This window comes from Lactuca virosa, chromosome 9 (genome assembly GCF_052849685.1).
Source record: "Lactuca virosa cultivar CGN04683 chromosome 9, Lactuca_virosa_CGN04683_v6, whole genome shotgun sequence".
In the NCBI taxonomy this organism is placed as follows: Eukaryota; Viridiplantae; Streptophyta; class Magnoliopsida; order Asterales; family Asteraceae; genus Lactuca; species Lactuca virosa.
In genome coordinates this window covers 192,690,050-192,716,870 of record NC_136434.1, presented here as the reverse complement: position 1 = coordinate 192,716,870, position 26,821 = coordinate 192,690,050, and the positions used below count along the sequence as shown (strand labels likewise).

General features: G+C 40.4%; 1 protein-coding gene across 1 annotated transcript; it reads left to right on the top strand.

Annotated features, from left to right (window-relative positions):
- Nucleotides 1-23,387: 23,387 nt before the first annotated feature.
- Nucleotides 23,388-26,233, top strand: LOC145137777 (uncharacterized). The gene is made up of 7 exons (XM_079071916.1): nucleotides 23,388-24,288; nucleotides 24,429-24,668; nucleotides 24,771-24,860; nucleotides 24,949-25,098; nucleotides 25,189-25,313; nucleotides 25,790-25,919; nucleotides 26,004-26,233. The coding sequence occupies exons 1-7, from the start codon at nucleotides 23,722-23,724 to the stop codon at nucleotides 26,133-26,135; spliced, it is 1,434 nt and encodes a 477-aa protein (XP_078928042.1). The 5' UTR covers nucleotides 23,388-23,721; the 3' UTR covers nucleotides 26,136-26,233.
- The last annotated feature ends 588 nt before the right edge of the window (nucleotides 26,234-26,821 follow it).

Genomic DNA, 26,821 nt, shown 5'->3' with positions numbered 1-26,821 from the left:
ATGGGTTGACAAAGTCAAGTATATGCTTTACGTACTGAAGCTCGCTTATGTTTTGGACCCTAACTTGACCCAAATTCATGCTGATCCAATTCACGAAGTGGGGAAGACTATGGACCTAAAGGTCATCTGAAACATCCCAAAAATATAGTCCAAAAAAATTTCATTTTTTAATTATTAATAAGACCATAGCCATCAAACATCACATCAAAACCACAAGTTATTGTTTCTCAAAACATCATAAACATCTGTCAAAACATATCAGAGTAAAAACATCCCAGACTAGAATCATGGTGTGTGCACTACAGTCATCCCGAGCTCTTCCCCTTGCTACTGGAAGTACCTGAAACCAAAAATGAAAACTGTAAGCACGAAACTTAGTGAGTCTCCCCAAACTACCACATACCATACACATAATCATGCTACTATGAGATACGGGTCCCGCCCACACTTAAGGAGATACGGTGTAACGTCCGTCAGTTTCGGCTAAACGTTAAGGGGACAATAATAATAAATATTCATTTATCAAATAATTAATATCCTCAAATAGGATAAATGTTCTTCGTATGCATCACATGTTATATAAATACCTATTTATTATATATCTGTTATGTGGACAAATATTATGGGTGTATAATATTTGTATAAATCTTTTTATAAAATTATTAAAGAAGCGATAAAATAAAATTTTTAAATAGAAGATTATTTAATCTTAACGAAAATTGTAACGACCGTAAAATCTCAAACTATATAAGATGTATTTGGAATAAATACATTCAAGGGTTAACTCAAACGGTAATTGTTTTCTTACACGGACCCGTTTTTTAATACCTATCAAGTATATTTTACGACGTTAGCTGTCAATTTAGATGGTAGTAAAATAATATTCATTTTATGTTTGACGATATTTCGTATATAAAGATAATAGCAATTTTAAAGACATGGATATATATATGATATGATTTTTATTATTTTGATATTCTTTGTTTATATATAGAAAAAAAGAGGAGGACGTGATAGATTTATTCAAATTAAACGTTTATATGTATATATAAAGATGTTTGAAAATAATTATACATTAAATAATGATATACGAGATTATGAGTATACGTTGGAATGAGGATTTAAATAAATATATATAGAGAGATAGGTTCATGTATTCTAACTATTTATTGTGTGGATGTATGGATTAATATGGACCAATCATTTCAAAAATCTACACAAGGGTAATTTTGTAATCTTGGCTCTTGCCTGATCCAGGTTTTTTTAGCCTGGGAATAGGAATTGGAGTCGAAATTGGAATGGGGGAAGGTGGTGAGTAGCTGGACCGGTGGCGATGATTCATCAGGTTTTACCCCTATTTTGATAGAATTCCTTCAATTTGGATGTGAGAACTATAGCTACTTCAAGATGGAGCAGGATCATGAACATGTCAAGGATGCACTACCCCTAATATTATCGGGTAATGATTTATACCCTAAAAAGCATAGGATGTTTCTTAGAATGCATGAAAAGCTATGCCTATTTTGTATAGGACTGTGGGTTTAGTTAAAGAAGATACATTTGTTTTAAAACATGATATTTGATATCTGTGTTTAGTTGAACAAACATTAATTAATTGGGAAAGGATGAAAGTTGAAAGCTAGGGATTTGATTTTATATTTTTTTTTCTTTTTCACATAATGATCAGGTTAAGTAAAATTTATGAAATGATTCCAACAAAATGCATACGGTAATTGAATCTTGAATTCCAGTTCTATCGAAATAGAATCACGAATCACAATTCTGTTGGAATGGAATATGGATATTTTCTCACTGATTAATGTGTGTTCCACAATTCTTGGTTATTGGTTTTGGTGCAATTCACAAGTCCACATATTTTTCCAAATGAATTTAGTTTTTTATTTTTCATTTTGTTTATGGTTCAAGAATATTTTTATTTTTGAATATACTCATAAACATATTCTGTTAGAATGTCCGAATTAAAAGAAGTATAATTCATAAAATCGGATTTTTAAAATTAATTGAATCTATGATCCCTTAAAATATGTAATTTTCCTTTATTAAATCTATATTAATCGACTAAAATACCCTTGTAATTAAATTAAATGATATTTTTCAATTACATTTAATTCAATAATATGTATTAATCACTTTCTTAATATAAGTAAAATGATTGGCCCACAATCATTCCTACATCCACACAATAATTAGTTAGAATAGAATAACCTAAGCCAATATATATACCATAAATATATCAATAATTGTGTCTAAATAAGAATTGAAGGATCGGAAACCACTAAATTTGGAATAGTCACAAAGTGACGTGTTTCTCAATTCAAAGTTCAAACATTGAATGATCCGTACAATTTTAAAACGTGTTGATCATACAAGAAAAGGTCGTACATTTTTAATAAGTGTCAAAATTAGAGCATACGTGTTAGTTTGAGAGGAATGTTGAGGAGATGACAATTACATTTTAAATATACGAAAGCATTTATTGTGACCCTTAGTTTTGAGTATAAATAGACCATTTTAGTAAACGTTTTGTATCATAGTTAGATTCTTAAAATCAACTACTCAATATAATCTTCAACAATAAAGAATATTGAGATCATAGAAGTTTTAAGATTAAGGAATCACATCTATTGGTGCGTCGGCGCGTATTAAAGTCAAATATAAATAGCCCAAAATGTTGTATTTCTCCGACGGGAATTCTGAACGTTCGAACGGTGACTCGTAGATAAAGGAAGTGTGTAATAACGCCGATTACGAAAATACGCTTACTAAATGGGATAAGGTTTTGGCAATATAATAAGTTGGCAAGCAGTGTTGAGGTTGGAGCCACGATAGTAGTTAGTTTACACTAACTAGTCAAGTGAGTGCATAGTTACTTTCATGAACATGATTTTAATACAAGTATTAATTAAAATATTGAATATTTGTTGAAATTTTATATGTCAATTATATGCTTATTGCCTGAAATATGTGTTAGATATATACTTGATGATATACGATGTGCATGCGAACCAGTTATGGTTATACATGTGTTAAGATGTGTGTGTGTGTATATGATATTATTACGTGATAATAATAATAATAGAAGTATTATTTCTAAAAAAAGGAAAATTAATACCTAAAACTTTGTGTTAAGTATACACTAGTTAGCGTTGCCTAAATGGAGTTGGTATTGAAAATTGATTATAAGCATTGTAGTTTTGTCTAGTGATGGGATAAGACTTACAAATGGATGTTTAGTTCAATTAAGTTTGGACATTGGGTAGCCTTTTATTAAGAGTACGTGTGTGGTGAGATTGATGATTGGTGGAGTACGTCCTACGTATAGAAGTACATTTTATGTACGAAGTCTAATTCAAAGCTCTATATCTTAGGTGCTGCTTGTGCCAGGGTATTATTATGTTCTCGGGTACGAGTCGTACTCATACCAAGGTACTATAATGTTCTAGAAGTACTATCATGTCCAAAGTCTTTTTTTGACACTATTGTGTGTCGGTTACGGGAGTGTACGAGAGTACTCTATTAGTATTTCCCCATACTTTTATTTTCAAGAGCTTTGGAGTCATCGTTTCTTTTATGAAATGATCGGACGAGCTTCATGTGTCAGTGTTTCCTTTCACGAAGTAATTGAGGGAACTTCGTAGACTGCCTAATAATGTGTGTCGTTAATAGACCACTACTAGGTATGTCTGGTGTTATATTGCCGGATAGGGTGAGTCTGGGGGTAAAATACCCCATGGTGTCAGACCACTGCTAGGCACAATTATCTAGATAACTACCCCTGACTTAACTGTCTTGTGGTTTTTTTTTACGAACGGAGGTTCGTGGTGAAACTTATTCCATTCCCCCCATTTGATGTCTTTATTGATCCTCATTGCTGCCAGGGAATTTCCGAAGCAGCATCGTCAGTTTGTTGTTCATATTGATCATTTAGGCTAGATCTCGTAAGATCATTGTATAGGATCAGTACATGGGGATCGACGGGATGTGATAGATTGTTTTAGAGATATGATATATTTATGTTAATGATAATAGTGGTTTTGCAGGTTTGAGATATACATTATTATCACATTGTGGGATTGAAAAACTTATGTATCTCACCAGGTTTCCCAACCTGACCCACTCAATTTATATGCATCACAGGTAGCAGTGTAAGACTACTGAAGACTCGAGTATGATGTTGAGAGAAGACATGCAATAGAGTTCAGGACCGCTAGGTCTTTACGTTGTAACATATGTTGTATATCAGTTATGACCTCCCTAAAGTTGCATTATTTTGAGACAATATTTTGTACTCAGATTGTTTTAATATATTGGAAATTTCCGCACTAAAAGATATTATGATTTTCAAAGCGTAAAGAAATTTGTTTTCGGTTCTGAAAATTGGGGATGTCACAATTGGTATTAGAGCATTAGTTTAAACGAACTAGGAATTGTGAGGATTTCTAGACTTAAACTTAGATTGCTAAGTGGTGATGGTGAGGTGTGTGTCTATTATACTTTAGGTTGAATACCTAAATTAATATTAAATAGACACAAGCACTAGAATATTTGAGGGTATATGCCTTAATTAATATTATGTGCTAATATAATCGTTTTATAGCGTTCTTTAGGTTGAATACCTTACTTGTTATAGTGTGCACTAGCATACTTTAGGAGTGATGCCTTATATGCTAATATTTGCTAAATGATAAATAATATAGCATGCTTTAGCTTGCTTACCTATATTGCTATTACTTGAGGAAGTTTAAGGTTTGTTGCCGACCTTGGTTTGGAAGAGGAAATTTTATGTGTTCAGAATTCTAAACGTTTAATTATAGTATTAGAACTGGCATGTATCTTTTTAAGGTGATAAGGAGACTTACGATAGTTGACATCGATAACTTTGTAAATAAACCAATCGAGTGATATCGTCAAATAATACCTATCAAGTGATACCGTAGATAGTATATTAATACCTATAGAGTGGTTTCGTACCTTTAGAGTACGTTTGATGATAGTAAAATTGGAGGAGTATTGTACACACGAAGTACACTTTCAACCGGCGGAATGATAAAACTTTGGTGTAATCCATGAAGTCGTCCAACCGCTTGGCAATTCCACCACCGACTAGATTGAAGCGATGATTGCTTACGGATTCAGAAGAACTAGAGATGGTGATGAATACTTCAACAATATTGAAATTGATGTTGTGAAAGATTTAGAAGAATTCAATGAAGATTAAAGGAAAAGATAACAGAGTTTTCAGACTCAATAGGCCAATACCTTGTCTAACGTTGTGATGTAGTATGTAGTTCGAGTGGTGTGGTAAGAGCTGATTTGTACCCTATATAGGATGCTCGGACTTAGTATTTAAATATACAGAGTGGCAATCGACTTCTATTTCATCCTTATGAAGTTTCATGGTGTGTTAAGCTGACTTTAGCATACATGATTTGGGTGGTGAAATGAGTCATTTGGTTGTGAAAGGCTCAGTGACTTACTTGTCTAATTAAGGTAGAATACTTAGTTGAAGTAGCAATACACCCATAGTATTGCAACATAAGAGATATTGTTGTCAGGAACGACAGAGAACGAAGTTGAAGCTAGTAGAACATGTTGAGATACAACTAAAATGCAAACTTCCTAGGATTGACTCTTATGAAGTAGACATGAAAGATATACAAATGAGAAGCAGACCTTCTAAGATTAATGATAATGTCATGGAAGGATGATATGCATGTAAACTTGCATGAGTTAGAAGATGATGTAGCTAGTTGGAGACTCTTTGTCTCCACACAGCTAGAGTAAATTATGGTATAGTGTGCCTTGCAGAGTGGACACTACCCGAGAGAGAATTTATATGAAACATTTGGAAGTGAAATTCCTATAGACCTAGGAAAAGTATTAGAATATGCTAGATTGAGCATATACGTGAGAAGGATCCTAGAAGACGAGTCTAGGAAATCTAAGATGTGCTTGATAGAGACGTGAAATCCCTAGTTGAGTCTAGGAGAAATTGTGTATGTGCTTGTTTAAACACATTCACATGTGATAAGTGCTTTGTGAGTTTTTTGTATGGTGACTTGGGGACTGCGAGACAATTCTTGGGACGAGTATGAGTAGGTGTGAAAGGTAGTAGAGGCCTATACTACCCGAAGCATAGGACTCGCACTTAGATCAGGAGGAGTCACAAGGTTACTAAGGCACTAGTAGTTGAGTTTGTTTTGTCTGTTTCCGTCATCACCATCATTTTGGTGATGACTAGAAAGATGACTTTCGTTCAGACCCTAGTGCTCATAAATAATTGAGTCTGGTTAATATAGAACTACCGAAGTGAGTTGATTGGTTCAAAAAACCATGTCTTGTGTAGTGACCAACTTTAGTCAAAAGATTGAAGGAGAAGATAATTGAGGCGATAGACAGAAGGATTGCAGTCTTCATAAGACTGAGTAACCTATAGCTAGAAATGCTACCTGTTATGAAGAGATTATATCAAATTAGAACATGAAAGAAGGTTTCTTCCGTGATAGTATTTGATTATTAGAGATAAGACTCTGGTTCGTTGTATGTCTTTTGTGTTATGCAATCGAAGCTCATTAGAATATGAACAGTTGAGTTGTTGTTGTAGCAAAAGTAAAGACCTTATCTTGGGTTGAGTCTATGACCCAAATTTAAAGAAGGAGCACGATTCTGCAATGAGAATTAAGTATTTAACTCGGAGATTAGGACCAAAGGTCCAATAGAGAATGAAGAGCGGGTGCAATTTTAAGCACCGCCAGCAACTGAGTTTAACAATCGTTTGGCAAGCCATAAAAGTTAAAGTTGATAAAAATATGCATAAGGATGTTTGTTGTTCGTCTGTGTCCAAGTACTTTAGATGTGGTCAAGATGATCAATTGAAGAGCGACACATTAATCATCCCTGCAAAAAGGAAAAGAAACTATTGAGTTTAGCAATCGTTGTTGTTGTTTCTAGTATTACCCTCTTATACCATTTCGTACACGTGTAAGTTGGTAGACGACTTTCGTACTTGTTGTGATCTTGATCAGATCATGATTTTGAGAAACGAGAAGATCACTCGTTGTGAGCATACACAGTGATGCTACGTTGGTGATGATAAAGTCATTAGCATGACTATCATAAGCTTCTTTCAAAGAGAAAGAGGATTATCAATCAAATAGATGGATTCTACCTGGGCTTTGATTGGTTGTGAATAGCAGCATATGGGAGTTCGAACCCAAGTGGGGGACAACCAAACATTAAGGCAAAAGTGTGAAAGACAACTCTTACTCGATCGTTCTTGTGATTCGGTCTTTCTCGTCGTGAATGACCAATGTTAAAGGCATCTGAATAGTGCCCAATGGCCACAAGCTGTGCCCAGTGAATCCAACCAATGGTCCACCGGTTGGGGGCTATATCCCCTCCTTCCATGCATCTGGTAGTTGTCGAAAACAATGCTCATAGAGTATATCGGGGTAGCTACCATTGTCGATGTATATTCGATGAACTTTCGTGTGGCGGATGAATCCACATATAAGGAGTGGATCTCGCGGATCCCAATTCGATGGTTTGGGATCGCTGCTCAAGAAGCTAATATTGAGTAGGTTTCTCGAGAGCGCCTCAATCTCATCTTCTGCGTAATGAGGCATGCTCGTCTTACGAGAGTTAGAGATGGTGAGTACCTGTTTGTCGTCATATGGACTTGTCTGCAACAGATCGAGATGCGATATCACCATCTGAGGCAGTAGAACATCCGAAAACGGTTGCCGGAAACTGCTTTGGAGTACTGGTTCGGTTATTCCTGCCGTAATCCGTGGGACCTGTGCCATTAGTACCTATATTGGGGCCTGTGTTTTATACTCGTGATGATGGTCGTTGTTAAGCGTCATCGATATTTTTGAAAAGGGCTTCTACGGTTGTCCTCGATGCGGTTGGGTACAGATCCCTTTTTCGCAGAGAACCAGCGTCATTTATTGGTTGTATCACTCTGAGGATACGTCCGGATGGTGCCAAATATTGTGACATGTTATAGGGGGTTTAGATGTCGGATGATGGATCTGACTTGAGAGCTTTCCTGAGAACACAACACAAAGAAGAATCGTTAAAGGACGTTTGGGTGTTCTCCCGGGACGTCGCTCCGACGATCAAGTTAGATTTCTGATATAGGTAATTTTAGGGTAATCTATTTTAGAGAGAAGATGGGATCCCTTCCTTGAGGCGGATGCAATCCTTTTATACCTGGCTCTAATGTATCGCGAGGACCTCTTTTGATGAGCGTGAAACGTGGCCTCCTCTGACTGGGAGAATCATGTCCACGTTAACTAACTACCTGGTGACGTCAGCTCTGAGCGTCTGTAACATTCTGTTTATTTAATAAATAAATAGATAAAAATTGATGAACGAATAGTCGCCCTAAGCCTATATTATTTAGTGGATTGTTGGTTTTGGGGAGCCGAATGTTATAAATTGGATTATTCGGGGGTTAAAGTGTAAGTTCAGGACTTGTTTCACAAAGGATTTTAGAAGTCAAGGGGTGTTTGGTATTATTGGGACTTAATATGTAAGGATTTATGGAGGCAGGGGCGGATTGGTAACATTTTGGACTTGATTTGTAAAGGGTTTTAGGAGACAGGGTTAAAAGGGTAAAATATGGACTTATTTTAAAAGAAATGAGGGAAGGGAGGGGCTAAACTTGTCATTATGGGGCAGAGTTTCATGAGTCGGGTATATAACCCCAACATCACCGGGTACCAAACCCTAACCCTAAAAATGATTTCGGCCGTCACCCCACTCCTTTTCATCCTCCATCCGCCAACCTTATGACTCCCACCGGCGCCACCATCCTTCCTCCACCACCGCCATGAGAGGCTTCATCCACCACCCGCCACTTCGCAAACCGGAGCGCCACCACTGTCGCATCTTCCTCAGCAGTCGGTGTGTGCTCTGTGTGAGAGTTGTGTTTACTAGGAAGTCGGGATTAGGCGACCGGAGTTGCTGCCGCTGTTGCTGCCGAGCCATTGTTCGCCACAGGTGTGATCAGGTTAACTGAACGACAAAAGGACGTGTTCGTGTGTGTGTGTGCTTCTCATACTGTTGCGTATATCGTGTATTGTGGGTGTGTTTGACGGCCAACAACCGCGAAGAACCCCCATGGCCGTCATTCCTGTCACGTCGTTGCCGCCACCAACCACTGTGAAAGGTGGCTGTGGGCGTGTTGTGTTGTTTGTTCCCGTATGTTGTGATGGTTTGAGGCAACATGAGCATTGTGTAGCCGAAGATCCGAAGAAAGACCCCACTGCCACCACCGTGAGGTGGTGGCTGCCACCATCCACCACCGCCGGCCACCACAAGGTGGTTATGTGTGTGTGTGTTTTTTGCTTAGTTGTGTGTGTGTTAATTGAGAGTTGTATTGTAAAATGTAATTAGGAATTGGAATAATGAAAGAAACCCTAACCACCACCGTGAGGTGGTGGCTTCCGCCTCCTGCCGCCACCAGTCGCCGTGTTGGGTGGCGGTGTGCTTGTTGTGTTTGATTCGTTGGGATGTTTGGACAAAGGGACTAAAACCCTAATGGGCCTAATGAACCTTAATTGATCAAAAGACCTAGTTATTGGGCCTATTGGGCTATTATTAGGTTGGAAACTCTAATTAGGGTTTGGAAAACCCTAATTTTGGGATTATTGGTTTGGACTTATCGGGACCCGCATTTTAGACCATTGGAGTGAAGTGATGACTCAAGCCCGATTTCATTGTATGTTTGGACTTAATGAATTAAGTCCTTAATGGATTAAGTCCTTAATGGGTTAAGTAAGAACACTTAACCCTAATCGTCATTTTATGTGAAAACCCTTAATTGGGTTTGGATGCTTGTTGGGCCACTTATTGGACTAAGCTGTTGTGGGCCTTTGTGGGCTAATTGGGAACACATTTATGGACTAAGGGAAATTATTGGGCTTCAGGATGATACCCATTAGAGAGGCTTGGGCCCAATTTGGAAATTTGGGCCATAATTAGGCCTTGAGGATTATTAGCTATTGGGCCATCATAATGCCAATTGTTTGGGCTAGAATAATTGATTGGGCCTTAAAGTACGTCCATGTAGAGGTTTGGGCCCAATTTAGAAAACTGGGCCATATGTTGGGCTTTGGCCCATTACTTGAATATTGGGCCTTGGGAGTGTGACTTGGACCTTGGGCTTGGAACCCAATTATTAATTGGTTGTCGTTTTGATGATTGACAGTTCGGGAACCTGTCAACCAGCAGCTAGAGTTTTATCCACGGGACTTCAGCAATGTCAGGTGAGTCTTCTCACCATACCAATGGGTCTAAGGTACCAAGGCCGACCCATTTTATGTTATGTGGTACACTAGCTGTAGTAGAGATATGTGGTATGATAGTTAGCTTTATGCTAAGTGGTATGCTAGTGATTATATGATATGTGATATGCTAGTTGTCTTTGTGTGTTATTGCATGGAAGACCCGGGGGCGAGCCCGTGGCAATTGGATGTAAGACCATGTGGGGTAGCCCATGGCATTCCTAGGTAAAGACCATATGGGGTAGCCCATGACACGTTGGATGTAAGACCATGTAGGGTAGCCCATGGCATTCCTAGGTAAAGACCATGTGGGGTAGCCCATGACACTAATGTGTAAGACCCTGGGGGAGCCCATGGCATCCTTACATGTTTATGTTTGAGTTATATGTAGATATTTCTGTGATATATGATATGTTATGTGATTATGTATGTTATTGCATGGAAGACCCCGGGGGAGCCCGTGGCAATTAGATATAAGACCATGTGGGGTAGCCCATGACATTCCCATGTTAAGACCATGTGGGGTAGCCCATGACACAATGGTGTAAGACCGTGGGGGGAGCCCACGACATCCTTACAGGTTTATGTATGCATGGATTATGTGATATATGTAGCTTTTATAGCTAATATGATATGTGATATGTGGATTGGGTGTGGGGTATGATCTGGGGAACTCACTAAGCTTTGTGCTTACAGTTTACAGTTTTGGTTTCAGGTATCCTCGATTTGGAAAAGAAGAGCTCGGATTGATCGCAGTGCACACACCTATGATTTCCGCAATGAATGGTTTTGGGATGAACTCTGATAAATTATTTACTTAATGATGATTTGAAATGTTTGAAATAAGTGTTATCAATGTTTTAGCTAAATTAAAAATGAAATTTTTACCCTTGATTTTTGGGTCGGTACAAGTTGGTATCAGAGCCTTGGTTTGAGGGATTCAGACATACTTTCGGGTGTGTCTGAACTCAAGCTGAGGATCTGTTAAGTTTTCAAAAGAAAAATGTTTTAAGTAAAGAATTTATAAGACAGGAAAGGGTGTGGTGTATGCAATCAACCGGGCTCAAGTAAGTTTCCCCATAATACCCACATATGTTGTCTGTTATGACTTGGTTTATGCATCTATGAATCACATGCTAGTTAGGGCTAGGGGAGATTCCTGTTGTATGAGCTGGTAGACTTGCATGCTAGGGCTGAGTAGTCAGCAATAGGTTGGCTTGATATGTGGTGCTTGTAGCCTTGGGAATATTTGATGTCATGCCAGGATGAGAATGAATATTGGTATTAGTAACTGCTACGTGTATGCTTTTAAAATTATATACGGTTAGGATCTTATAGCCTTAGAATAATTGATTTGGCCTTATTTCCTGATCCTTGTCTGGTTGTGGTCCTAGGGTAGAGTCGATTATTCGACAGTCTATTAGATCATGTTATGTGTATAATTTGCATGCATGAGGCAGCCGACAGTGACGATTGATGGATGTGGATAGCGAGAGTTGCGATAGGTGGGTTGAATGTTCTATGATATTTCTTTGGATCGGAGTGCTACTACACGAATGCTGCTTGCTTTGTGCTTTGTGGAACTCCTGAGTGATGGGAGTCAGCCACTAAGTGGATATGACGATATCCTGGAGGTGGATGGTTGGCATGATGGGGAGTTCTTCACCAGCTGATGGCAGGGTGAGGTTGGGAACCTAGGAAAGCCTAGGATATGCTCCAGTGAGTTAGTGGGGCGGTTTAGTGAAGTTGGGAACCTAGGAGTTGCTTTGGTAGGTATTGTGTTGCTGTGTAGCGGATATTTGGTGCATCAGTGGAGTAGGTGACTTAGAGGATTCGGGAGGATTGCTGAGGAAAGTATGGATAGGTGTGGAAGGTAGTATGGGCCCGTACTACTGAAAGCACATGATCCATACTCGAATCAGTGAGAGTCTTGGAGAATCTAAGAAGCTTATGGGAAGTAGAATTCTTGGTTATGTTCTGATAGTGGGGATAGCTGCTTTGCCAGATAAGGATGAGCACACATGAGGGAGGACCAGGGTTCGGTCCCGGCTCCGGTGGTGAGCCAGTTAATGGAAGGACTGCCATGGTTTTGGGTTCCTCGTGGATCTCTTGTATCAGACGACAAGGATTGATTGTGCGATCTATTTCACTTTCAGGATTAGAGACTATGTCTTGGGAGTAGTTTGTAGCTCGGCTTAGGGCAGAGGTTGCTTCAACTGCTGCAGTTTACCCGTGGATGATTGAGCTGGTGAGTGTGCCAGGGTGCGAGACCCTGAATGTTATGGTTTCTAGAGCCAAGAACGAGGGATCGATTTGGAACACATTGGGAAGAGGGGATCAGATCAGGTACATACATTGGAGGGTCCCGGGAAGGGACCCAAGAGTTCGAGTCAGTTAAAGAGGCCAGCAGGGCCGGATTTAGTGTGGTACATATGGGAAACTGCACGAGGGAGTTTTCGTTTCGAGGGTTTTAGTAAGTGTATCTCTGGGTTTGTTTCCCTGCTTGTGTTGGACTATACATTCAAACATTTGTCATATGCCATTTGCATACCGTGAGTTACGGGGTGGTTAGTGAAAAGTTGTTTCCCTCTTTGCTGGTTTGGAGCGTTCAATGTTATCTGGGTCTATGGTCGAGATCGGTTTAGAGACACGATGCGGAAGGTCTACAGTCAGGATTGGTGAGTCAACCATTGTGCTTGGGTCGGCTTTTCGAAGCGCCAATGGAAGTGGTCTACTACTGAGGCTTTGGTATGGGCATCGGTTACTTGGATTTCAAGATATAGGTGGGGCATCATTTTAAGGCGTCTGAGATTATTAGTTTCGCTGGGATTCGAGAAGTGTTTGGCTTATCTTTAGGAGTTGTGTGGTTCTTGGGGTTTGGGCCAGTAATAGAACACTCGCACGGACAAGAAACAAGTTGTTAGCAGTTGGTTATTGAAGAGTAAGAAGGATTGGGAATCCTTCAACTCTCATGTATTGCGAAGACTTAGTTGTATCTAAGTGGGGGAGAATCACGCAAGTATTCAGGACAGGGACCGGTATGAGACCGGGATGGGCTTCTCGTCCTCATCGAGGGAAAATTGCGGCCCAAGTGGCTATTTGGTTTGAGAGTTGTGCGAGTTTGGAGTTCAGTAAAACTCCTCAGCATTTGAACCGCGTCTTCTTGGGGGCTTGATAGCAGAATTTGGGGAAGCAGGTTGGTACTCCAGTTATGAATTGAGTTTAGTTCGGGTGTTTGGTCGAGTGTGTGATCAACTCTGTATGCGTTTAGAATTGATAGATTAGGGGTAATGTATGTTGGGTTTTGAGCATTCTAACACTTCCTAAGTGTACATGCAACCCTATTAAACCTTGGATCTATGTTTGTCTAAGATACATGCAAAATATTATTTTCCAAGGTTTATAACCTATCTAGCATGGCATGGGGTACTTTTAACCATAAAAGAACTAGATGAATTACATACCTTTTGTTGATTGTTGATTCCTTGGAGTTTGAGAGCCAAGCACCAATAATGTGAATGCCTCAAATGGAAATCACAAATCACCACAAACTTGGAAAATGTATGAGAGAGTATACTAACTCTTGATTTTGGCCACCACACTTACACACACCTTAGTGTCTTTTTCATGCAACATAAGCTTGTTTATATAGTGTACATGGTTAGGGTGAAACCCTAATAACCCATGTCTTTTCCTCTTCCAAGGATCCATGGGTAAAAGCTCCATGGATCATCCATGGACTTCCATATAAGCTTAGCCCATTCCCAAATGAGTGTTAGCCCACACCATATAAATATAATAGCCCATGATTTAATTAGTCTTCCTTTTAATCACTAAATTAATTCATAATTAATTCAAGATTAAAACTAATTAGGTAACATGACTTTATATTAATATATTATAACTTATAATATATTAATAAATCGTAAGTATACAACTCTCATAAAATTATCCATAACTAGTTTGGGTGAAGTGCAACCCAAATGGACCATGCCGGGTCGGGTCAAGTATATACCAAATAAGTTATGGACTTAGACACCTTATCCAACAAGGTATTGGGCTACGATTGTGTTAGGATGAGGGTGGTTTAAGACTACGAGGGAGCCGTAGCATTCACTAATGGTGAGTTGGTATGGAAGTGTTGTAAGACTACGGGGGAGTTGGTGTGGAAGTGTTGTAAGACTACGGGGGAGCCGTAGCAATCACTAGTGGTTAGTTCTGACGAAAGTGTTGTAAGACTACGGGGGAGCCGTAGCATTCACTAGTAGTCAGATAGTGTGGAAAGTGTTTTAAGACTACGGGGAAGCCGTAGCATTCACTAGTAGTCAGATAGTGTGGAAAGTGTTTTAAGACTACGGGGGAGCCGTAGCATTTACAACGGCCAGATAGTGTGGGAGATACAGACAGACTGCAGGGTAGCTGTGACATTTACAAATTCGTTCGGATGACTTAGGCCAGTGTGTGCCAGTTCGCAAGGTTGTGAGTAGGTCACAATATAATTGGAATCAGGGAACGGTAGGTCGAAGGAGACCGGTTGTGATGTAAGACTACAGTTATTATGGTAGCATTCACCTTTTGCGTTGAATACAGTGGCGACAGATTGTCAGCCTATCATGATCAGATGGATCAAATGGATTGAAGGAGCCATGTGTGGCTGTATAGGCAGTGCAATTATTTTCGGACGAGGTATCCTTCAGAGGCCGCGTGGAACTGCTGAGTGTGTTTTGGCTCAGCAATCGGTTATATGTCCGTTGTTTCGAGGGATTATCTGAGCTTCGGTCAGATATAAGTATACTGCAAGGAAATTTGGTCAGTGACTCTATTTTCTAGTGGGAACCTCAGGTTTTCAGAAGTTGCGTACCCAGTTGGGGAGATAAGTGTAATGAATTCGACAATGATTCGGTGCGGGCGGTCTGTCAGGGAAACAGGCCCTCTTGAGATTGCGGAATTCGGGAGGAGTAGGATTGATCTTGTTGCAGGAAATTCGTTCATCTTCGGGTTCTAGAATCTTACGAAGGCTAGGGTGTGCCCAGGATTGTGACCATGTCGCCCAAGTTTTCGAGCGTGTAAGGGATGGTAAGGAATGATTTCGAGGACAAAATCTAGTTTAAGTTGGGGGAGAGTTGTAACATTATGTTTATTAATAAATAAATAGATAAGAATTGATGAACGAATAGTCGCCCTAAATCTATATTATTTAGTGGATTGTTGGTTTTGGGGAGGCGAATGTTATAAATTGGATTATTCGGGGGTTAAAGTGTAAGTTCGGGACTTGTTTTGCAAAGGATTTAAGAAGTCAGGGGGTGTTTGGTATTATTGGGATTTAATATGTAAGGATTTATGGAGGCATGGGCGGATTGGTAACATTTTGGACTTGATTTGTATAGGGTTTCAGGTGGCAGGGTTAAAAGGGTAAAAGATGGACTTATTTTGAAAGAAATGAGGGAATGGAGGGGCTAAACTTGTTATTATGGGGCAGAGTTTCATGAGTCGGGTATATAACCCCAACATCACCGGGTACCAAACCCTAACCCTAAAAATGATGTCAGCCGTCACCCCACTCCCTTTCATCCTCCAGCCGCCAACCTTATGACTCCCACCGGCGCCACCATCCTTCCTCCACCACCGCCATGAAAGGCTTCGTCCACCACCCGCCACCTCGCAAACCGGAGCGCCACCACTGTCGCATCTTCCTCAACAGTCGGTGTGTGTTCTCTGTGGGAGTTGTGTCCGCTAGGAAGTCGGGATTAGGCGACCAGAGTTGTCGTCGTTGTTGCTGCCGAGCCGTTGTTCGCCACAGGTGTGATCGGGTTAACTGCACGAGCAAAGGACGTGTTCGTGTGTATGTGTGCTTCTCATACTGCTGCGTATATCGTGTATTGTAGGTGTGTTTGATGGCCGACAACCGCAAAGAACCCCCATGGCCGTCGTTCCTATCACGTCGTTGCTGCCACCAACCACCGTGAAAGGTGGTTGTGGGCGTGTTGTGGTGTTTGTGCCCGTATGCTGTGATGGTTTGAGGCTACATGAGCGTTGTGTGGCTGGAGATCCAAAGAAAGACCCCACTGCCACCACTGTGAGGTGGTGGCTGCCACCATCCACTACCGTCGACCACCATAAGGTGGTTATGTGTGTGTGTGTGTATTCAACTTAGTTGTGTGTGTGTGTGTGTTAATTGAGAGTTGTATTGTAAAATGTAATTAGGAATTGGAATAATGAAAAGAAACCCTAACCACCACCAGCCGCCGTGTTGGGTGGTGGTGTGCTTGTTGTGTTTGATTCGTTGGGATGTTTGGACAAAGGGACTAAAACCCTAATGGGTCTAATGAACCCTAATTGATCAAAAGACCTAGTTATTGGGCCTATTGGGCTATGATTGGGTTGGAAACCCTAATTAGGGTTTGGAAAACCCTAATTTTGGGATTATTGGTTTGGACTTATCGGGACCCGTATTTTAGACCATTGGAGTGAAGTGATGACTCAATCCCAATTTCATTGTATGTTTTGACTTAATGGATTAAGTCGTTAATGGGTTAAGTAAGAACACTTAACCCTAATCGTCATTTTATGTGAGAAAACCTAATTTGGGTTTGGATGCTTGGTGGGCCACTTATTGGACTAAGCTGTTGTGGGCCTTTGTGGGCTAATTGGGAACACATTTATGGACTAAGGGAAATTATTGGGCTTCAGGATGATACCAATTAGAGAGGCTTGGGCCCAATTTGGAAAATTGGGCCATAAGTGGGCCATAATTGGGCCTTGAGGGTTATTAGCTATTGGGCCATCAGAATGCCAATTGTTTGGGCTAGAATAATTGGTTAGGCCTTAAAGTAAGTCCATGTAGAGGTTTGGGCCCAATTTAGAAAATTAGGCCATATGTTGGGCTTTGGCCCATTACTTGAATATTAGGCCTTGGGAGTGTGACTTGGACCTTGGGCTTGGAACCCAATTATTAATTGATGATTGACAGTTCGGGAACCTGTCAACCAGCAGCTAGAGTTTTATCCACGGGACTTCAGCAATGTCAGGTGAGTCTTCTCACCATACCAATGGGTCTAAGGTACCAAGGCCGACCCATTTTATGTTATGTGGTACACTAGTTGTAGTAGAGATATGTGGTATGATAGTTAGCTTTATGCTAAGTGGTATGCTAGTGATTATATGATATGTGATATGCTAGTTGTCTTTGTGTATTATTGCATGGAAGACCCCGGGGCGAACCCGTAGCAATTGGATGTAAGACCATGTGGGGTAGCCCATGACATTCCTAGGTAAAGACCATGTGGGGTAGCCCATGACACGTTGGATGTAAGACCATGTAGGGTAGCCCATGACATTCCTAGGTAAAGACCATGTAGGGTAGCCCATGACACGAATGTGTAAGACCCTGGGGGAGCCCATGGCATCCTTACAGGTTTATGTTTGAGTTATGTGTAGATATTTCTATGACATATGATATGTTATGTGATTATGTATGTTATTGCATGGAAGACCCCGGGGGGAGCCCGTGGCAATTGGATATAAGACCATGTGGGGTAGCCCATGACATTCCCATGTTAAGACCATGTGGGGTAGCCCATGGCACAATTGTGTAAGACCGTGGGGAGAGCCCACGATATCCTTACACGTTTATATATGCATGGCTTATGTGATATATGTAGCTTTTATAGCTAAAATGATATGTGATATGTGGATTGTGTGTGGGGTATGCTCTGGGGAACTCACTAAGTTTTGTGCTTACGGTTTACAGTTTTGTTTTCAGGTATCATCGATTTGGAAAAGAAGAGCTCGGATTGATCGCAATGCACACAGCTATGATTTCCGCAATGAATGGTTTTGGGATGAAATCTGATAAATGATTTACTTAACGATGATTTGAAATGTTTGAAATAAATGGTATCAATGTTTTAGCTAAATTAAAAATGAAATTTTTACCCTTGATTTTTGGGTCGTTACAGCGTCACCTAAGCTTTCTGTCACATCATGATTGGTCGTGAGTGAATGAGTAGATTGCGGGGATATCCGTCCCTCACGGAGGGAAACGAACTGCCACCCCGGTGTTAGATTGCCTTGGCCAAGGTCGGGCCTAGGCCAAAGTCCTGACGAGATAACATCTCGTTTATGATGTCTGTTACATTTAACGGGACCATTTATGATAACGTTAACACTCAAGCTCTTGTGGTCCATGTAAATGGTACAACGAACCCCATAGAAGTAGTGTACCCAAATATTGAGGGCGAAAACCACATCCCCCAGCTCCAAATCATGCGTCAAATAGTTCGCCTCATGAGGCTTCAACTGCCTCGTAGCGTATGCTATCATGCGAGCCCGCTGCATCAGCACTGCACCCATACCCGTGATCGAAGCGTTACAGTAGACCACACAATCGTTGACGCCCTCCGGCAAAGTCAGAATCGGCGCCTCGCACAACCGCTGTCTGAGAGTCTCGAAAGTTGCCTGCTGCTCAGGCCCCCAGCAGAATGTCACCGACTTCTTGGTCGGTTGGGTCAAAGGAACAACAATCTTGGAGTAATCCTGGATAAATCTCCGATAATAACCCGCCAGACCAAGAAAACTCCGAATCTCGGATGGATACCTCGAAACCTCCCACTGCATCACGACCTCTACCTTGGCCGGATCAACCAAAATACCCTTCTGGTTGACAAGGTGACCCCGAAACTGCACCTCGCGCAACCAGAAATCGCACTTGGAGAACTTTGCGAAAAGTCTCTCCTTCCTAAGTGTCTCCAGCACCTCCCTCAGGTGCTCCCCATGCTTCTCCTCAGTCTTGGAGTAAACCAAGATATCATCGATGAAGACTATCACAGACTGGTCCAGCATCGGTCTGCACACGCGGTTCATGAGATCCATGAACACGGAAGGAGCATTGGTGAGCCCAAACGGCATCACCACGAACTCGTAATGACCATAGCGAGTCCAAAAAGTTGTCTTCTGCACATCGTCGTCCCTGACTCGCATCTGGTGATAACCCGATTACATATCAATCTTGGAGAACCAAGATGCACCCTGAAGTTGTTCAAATAAATCGTCAATCCTCGAAAGGGGATAACGGTTCTTCACCATTACCTTATTTAACTCCCGTTAATCTATACACATCCGATGTGACCCGTCCTTCTTCTTCACAAACAGAATCGGGGCTCCCCATGACGAACTGCTTGGCCTGATAAATCCATTGTCTAACAGCTTCTGCAGCTGTGTAGACAACTCTTGCATCTCAGGTGGAGCCAACCGATATGGTGCCTCGGCTATCAGAGCCGCACCAGGAACTAGGTCAATCCTGAACTCTACATGCCTCTTCGGAGGTACCTTAGGCAAATCCTCCGGGAACACTTCCAGGTACTCCCGTACGATCGATACACCATGCACGGTCGCCTTACCCTTATCCCGGGTATCCATAACATAGGCGACGTACCCTGCGCAACCCTACTGAAGGTAGCGTCTCGCCCTTTCTGCCGAACACAAAGTCGGTCCACACTGCGGCCTCTCGCCCTGAATCACCAACCCTCCCCCACTTGGGTTCCGAACTCGTACTAGCTGCTGCTCGCAGTCGATCACTGCCCCATTGGGGATCAACCAGTCCATACCCACGATAACCTTATTCCCTCGCATGGGGTTGGGGACTAATCCACGAAATACTGTTCATCGAACAATTGTAGTGTACATCCCCGGTGAACCCTCGCGACCCGAACAGTCCTATCATCTGCAATCTCTACATCAAGGGGACAGTCCAGCTCCCCCGGAGCTCCAACAAATCGCTTGCTAAGCATGAGCGATACAAAAGATCGGGTAGCCCCCGAATCGAATAATACCATAGCAAATCACAAGGAGCGATCCTATAACAAAACACATAAAGATAAGCGACAAATTAATATAAATAAAGAGATAAGGAGAAGATACAACAACTATAACTTCTTCGTTTCAACTCCGTTTTCGACGTTCTTTTATGTACGAAAAGTTATTGAAGAGCCCCACAATCTTATCTAGTTAGTTTGGACTAAAAACATAACGAACTAAAATCCTTAATTCATGCAAGAAACCCGAGATATGACTTTCCCAATTTTACCCTTTGCTTTAAGGCACAAATCGATGGCTTTAAGCACTTAACCCATCATTGCCAATATCCGAAAGGGCCTAAACCCTATTCCTTTGAAGCCCAATACCATCACTTGATCAAATTTCGATCTGACGTCTCGAAATTAGAACATCACTAAAATCAGGTATTACAATTATCCCCCACTTAAATTGGATTTTTTCCTCGAAATCTGACTTGATTAGAATTCTTGAAAACTGTACTAACACTATTCCACATGCCCCTCCCACCACTTCATAACATTAAAAAATCCAAATTGAAAACTTGAGTGAACATACATAACCCAACTGGTACCAACAATAATCTAAGTGCGTGAAAACTATTCAACTGCAACAACCATTTCCCTCTCCCCCAACTGTACGACCCCACTCATAATGAACTACTTAAATTGGGAAAATCTTGTAGCTGCGACTGAACTGACTTATACTTTACAGAGTCAGGAATGCACTAACCTAAAATTTCCAACGACAAACCCAATGGCTATTGACCAACCACCCGACATACTTACCCCAAGTCACTGACCAGGAACACTACTAAATTGGGTATAACAATACTCAAAATATTCTGATCGAGAATTGAAATCCAGACCAAGCTCAGAAATCGCCCTAAATCCTTCAAATACACACTTGGTTTTTTGTCAAATTATCACCTTCCCTCCACTCCCACGAGCGTATCAGTGGTCAACTGGAGAAAATCTTGGGCGACATCCACGCTCCCATACGCTTAGGGGTACAATCATCTAACAAACCATCCAAGATTTTTACAACGAACTTCATCACTGGCGACTTAAATCACTCGAAACCATTATCACAACAACGAACAAAGATCCACTAAGGAGCTCCACGAGGAGCTGCTGATAACAACCATGACTTCTCCAATAAGTCAAAATCCTACTAAAAACCGACCCATACCCATCGGCTACTAAGTCGTCAACAGTATTCCCATACCGTTTAAAATGCCCAATTATGCCAAAGACCAAACGAATTACACCATGAGGATCTCCACGACATAACTACCGGCTTAACACTTAAGTGAAATCCACAAGAGTCCACGATACGTCATGATACCATCCAAACATTAGAATGAGGAGCTCATGGTTCCTCACCGTTCTTTGCATCACCCAATCTCAACCATGAAGATTCCCGACAAGCGCCGGATGGGCCTATAGACATACGACCGTCATCCCATCGACCTGCAAAATCCAGTCAGCGTCCCACTAACACTTACCAAAACCACATGAGTCATACCATACTATAATACACAACCCTTCCACAGTCTGGTACGACCTAACTCACCCTATAGAATGCTACGAGCCAAGTTGTAGACTTACCCCACTTCCACAACCGTCTACCAACCTAGTGAATGATACGACTACCCCAAAGTCTTAGAAAACTTCCAATACTGGCCCAATTCATGGTCTTGCCAACTACCCACAAGAACCCCTAACCAAATATCAATATGAGCCGAACACCCAGCCTGCTGGGCCCTATCAGGCGTTCGGGTCGTGCTTTGAGCCCCAGAGCCTTCATCAGACAAGAACACACAGAGAGGTCCTGGCACAACCCTTATATTGAACCTAGCCATGGATCCAAAATGTGTCCCTATCTCTACTTCACGTCCCTAAATGAGATGAACTGAATCCTTAACCCCCGATTCCCTGATTACAATAGACCAATAAACTCTATTCCTTGCATGGGCCTCGACTCATACCATAACCAGAAACCATCAATCCTCTTGTCCTGAGATACGAAAATCCAAGTTGATCCCCACTTGAAAATATTTTCGATACTCCTAAGTGGTTCTCCTCCACTTGGAATCAGCCACTCCCTTACAACTTCAAGATTTTCGCTATATGTCCACAATTCATAGTAACGACACACTAAGATTTCTGACTTGTGGTCACAATCCATGTCAATAGACATCCCAACCATAAAAGCTTCTCACGGTAAAATCCTAATATTAAATAATCGAACAGGTCCTACAATTGCTCAACTTATTGAACCAGACCTCCTGTTGAAGGAAGAACTCCATAACTAACTTGAATAGTTACAGAACCGAGATCAGATTGACTACTTCCAGCCCTGCTGGCGCGACTTGCCGAAATTGGATTACACATGGATAGGAAGCTCATCTAGAAAACCGGTCAACATTGCTCCAACACTCTAACCATGGGTCCAAAAATATCCATTGCCCCACACTTGAAGAAAGATTGATGCCTCTACAGCACCATCAACTGACACCACTCGACAATCTCCGAACAATCTCAACCATTGAACAAAACCCGCACGAAAGTGCATCCACCACACCCCGAAGTAGATTGAGCATGAGCACGCCCGACCACAAATGGCTGGGATAGTGTGCACGATGGACTTCCGTGGCCACGTAGACCACGAGCTCGCTCGTTGTGTATATACCGTACAACCTTAGTGGTGGGTATAGCGAGATGCAATAGATATTATGACCGTAAAAAGGATTTCTCATTATTCGAGGGGGTTTCGATCGTGTTTGGTTTGAAGTGTGAAAGCCATAAAACGCTTATTAGCCATGCAAAAAGATGAATGAATTAAACATCATTCCTTATTTTTTTGAATTGATTTATCTTATTTTCCATGTAGGATGCTAGCTCAAGTCACATGGACGCCGAATTTGACAGAAACCGAATGAACCTCATATGACATTTACACTAACCAAATAAATACAATTGAAAATGTTTCGAGTCTAATTTAGCTCGTTTTAAACTTTGAAAACAATTAATGTTTGGGGTCTAATTTAGCTCGTTTTAAACTTTGAAAACGAAATAATTGTTTGCCCAAAACTTTGACCAAATCTATGTTAAATAATATCTGCTCTATCAATTATAGCACACATCTATATTTATTTATTCTGATTCTGATTTTGTTGATTTTAATAAAAGTAAAAAAAAAAAAAAGGAAAATAATAAAATGCACCACACGAAGATGATGAGAAGAAGAGTGCCTCAAAAGTCACTTCGTTCGATTGAAACTTCAAAACATTTTTTCCCAATTCATCAAACAAACAAAACCCATCACCACACACAACGACAACGACCACGCACTCTCCTTTCTGTTCTCTTATCTTCCCAATTTCCACGATACCCTAGAATTCAAGAATCTTTCCCTACCCAATTTCTTACTAATCCACTTTAAATCAGATCGAGAAAACCCATTCAAAACCCTAAATTCAACAGCTTTTAAGTTTTTGACTTGTTGGAGTCATGTGGGACGAGTTCACCAATTGAAAAAGGTTTGAGTTCCGATTGTTACTCAAGTGGGAAAGATGTCTGTTGAGAGATCATTTGAAGCATGGGAAGAGGTACAGCGTCACGGATTAGATTTAGCTGATAGATTGACACAAGGGTTTACAGGTTTGATTCAATCTCACATCACTCCTCCATCATTCACATGGCCAAACGCTCACCCACCCAAGCTGTTTGATGTCGAGTTCCCTACTCAGAATTTCGTTACAAGAGATCTAGGGCTTGTGATTGAGAAAACCAGCTATGGAATTAATGGGGTTTCTGCGATTTTTGATATTGGGAATAGGTTAGGTCAAGCTGGGGTGGACTTTGGGGCAAATTTAAACGGTGTTGTTCAGCAGTTCTTCAGGAGGTTGCCGGTGCCATTCCGGCATGAGGAAGATACGGTGGTGTTAAGGGTGGATACCGGCGTTCAAAGAACTGCTGATTTGGGGGTTAATATGCAGGTTCATGAGGATCTTGGTGCGTTGACGAAAAGGTTTAAAGATTTTGGGTTCAACGAAACTGAAAAAGTGAAAGACGAGTCTGATGAAGATGAGGTTTCTGGATTTAACTTGAAGCTTGCTCGATTTTCAGGCAAATCTCAGGTATATTATCTAGCCAATGTTGATAATTTAGTAGATTAAGCATATCGGTTACTAAACCAAACACCTCACGGAATGGAATTGACATTCCAATTCCTTCAAACACCTCCGGAATGGAATTCATACAATTGGTTTATTTGCAGGGAATACTTAACATCTCATCAACATTTGATAGTCGGACACATGATGTGGAGAGTTCTTTGGTTGCAAGAGGAGATTTTTGGAGGGTAGAAGCGTCACATGGGCGTGCCACGTCAGCAAACGAGAATCCATCTCTATTTCTTGTCCAGCTTGGACCTGTACTTTTTGTTCGTGATTCTACTCTTCTTTTACCTGTTCATTTGTCCAAACAACATTTGCTTTGGTATGGTTATGATAGAAAGGTATAATATATATAATTATATATTCTATTCGCCAATTGTTTTTATAACATTTTGGTTTTCTAAAAAAGGTTTATTCAAGAATTTTGTTTTTTTGTTTATTAGAATGGAATGCACTCTCTTTGCCCAGCTGTGTGGTCGAAACATAGAAGGTGGCTTTTGATGTCCATGATTTGCCTCAATCCTTTGGCGTGTGTAAGTACAAAACTACCCTTCTGCTCTTGTTCTTTTGGTTATAACCCATATAAATATAAGTAAATTTTTCTTGTAAAATATTTTGCAGTCATTTATGGATTTACAGTTCCCAAATGGTCAACTAACATATGTGGCTGGTGAAGGCGTATCTACAAGTGCTTTTTTACCACTTTTTGGTGGTCTTCTTCAAGCTCAAGGTCAATATCCAGGAGAAATGAGGTTCAGTTTCTCATGCAAGGTCACTTCTTCTTCTTTTTCTTAATCTACTTTCTTTTTTATTATCAACAAGAGCAAAAAAATTGGAAAGTTGGAAATTTATTTTCTGTAGAATAATTGGGGAACGCGAATCACACCAATGATACAATGGCCAGAAAGATCGTTTACAATGGGATTCGAACAAGCTTTAGCTTGGAAAAGATCTGGTCTCATGGTTAGACCAACTATCCAACTCAGGTAAAACAACAGAGGGCATTTATGTCTTTTCCACAGACTGAGATCTACAACAACTCTTTGTTCCACTTTGTTTCAATGAGACAAAAATTTGTTACAATTTTTGTCTCATTGACACATCGGTCGCCTTGTCCCACCTTTTTAGGTGGGACGTGTTGACGACCGTCACAGTTTTTGTCTCATTGACGTTAGTAAATTTTTTGGACGGGATAAAAAGGTACAGTTTTTTGTCCCGTCCCATCAACATGTGTCGGTGACAATTGTCAGTTGTCACTGACAGTTTTTGTCTCATTCATTGACGTTAGTCAATTTTTTGGACGGGACAAAAAAAGTTATAGTTTTTGTCCCGTCCCATCAACATGTGTCGGTGACAATTTGTCCGACACACAGGTTGACTGACCTTGTTGTCGGTATAATATTTATTTATTTCAATGAGAAATAAATTTGTTTTAAGATGTAAATTTATTTATGTTGGTTAGCTTACACCCAACTGTTGGTGGGAGCAATCCGGGAGTGAAGGCGGAAGTTGTGCATTCGGTGAATGAGAATTTGAATCTCATTGGTGGTTGTTCCTTAGCATCACATTCCTCTGCATTTGCATCACTCTCCGTATGTTTCTTGTTACTTTATATCCACAAAAAAGAAACACATAAAATATCAATTTAGCCACTTAATTATTTTATGTAATTTTAGGTAGGAAGATCAAAGTGGAATGGGAATGTTGGAAGATCAGGGATAGTGTTAAAAGTTGAAACGCCTCTAGGAAATGGAAGTGTTGCTCAACCTTCGTTTTCTGTTCAGTTAAATAGCGGCATAGAATTTTGATCCATGTATGTCGATATAGTCTCTTTTTTTGAAAAACACACGTATCTTTAATGTATATATATGATTCGTGTGAATGAATTCTTCTCCACTTTTTTTTAGTTGTTATCTTTCCGTGATGTTGAATATAAGTGTTTTCTTGTTAGTTTTTTATTACAAACAAACAATTGTTCATCCAAAAGGACCAAAATAGCCATATTTTGAAAAAAAGACACGCTTTTACTCAAAAGTGTCAAAATAGAGACTTTCTCTTGCATTACATTTTGGTCCTTTTTCCAATTTATCCGAAATCGCCCACCCTTACAAATTATAACACAAATTTTTACATCTACATGAAAAAATAACATATGTTAGTTCAAAAAGTTTAATTCGTTTTAAGAAATAATGTTAACAGATTAATGTAAAAATGTCATTTTGCAATGCATACATCCGATAAAAAATATTAATAGATAAAAAAAAACTCGATAATAAATGTAACTAGGGTTTTATAAGCTTAAACTTGATTCCGATGTATGTTTCGAGTTTATTTAATATGTTAACATATACTCAAATGATATAGAAGACTAATTTGTAATCCAGAAACAAATATCATAATTTTTTATAGAAAAATTGAGAATAAATTAAATATCCTCCTACATTTTGTTCGTACTTTTCTTTCTAGCTATTTAAGATTATGATAAGTGTCATTT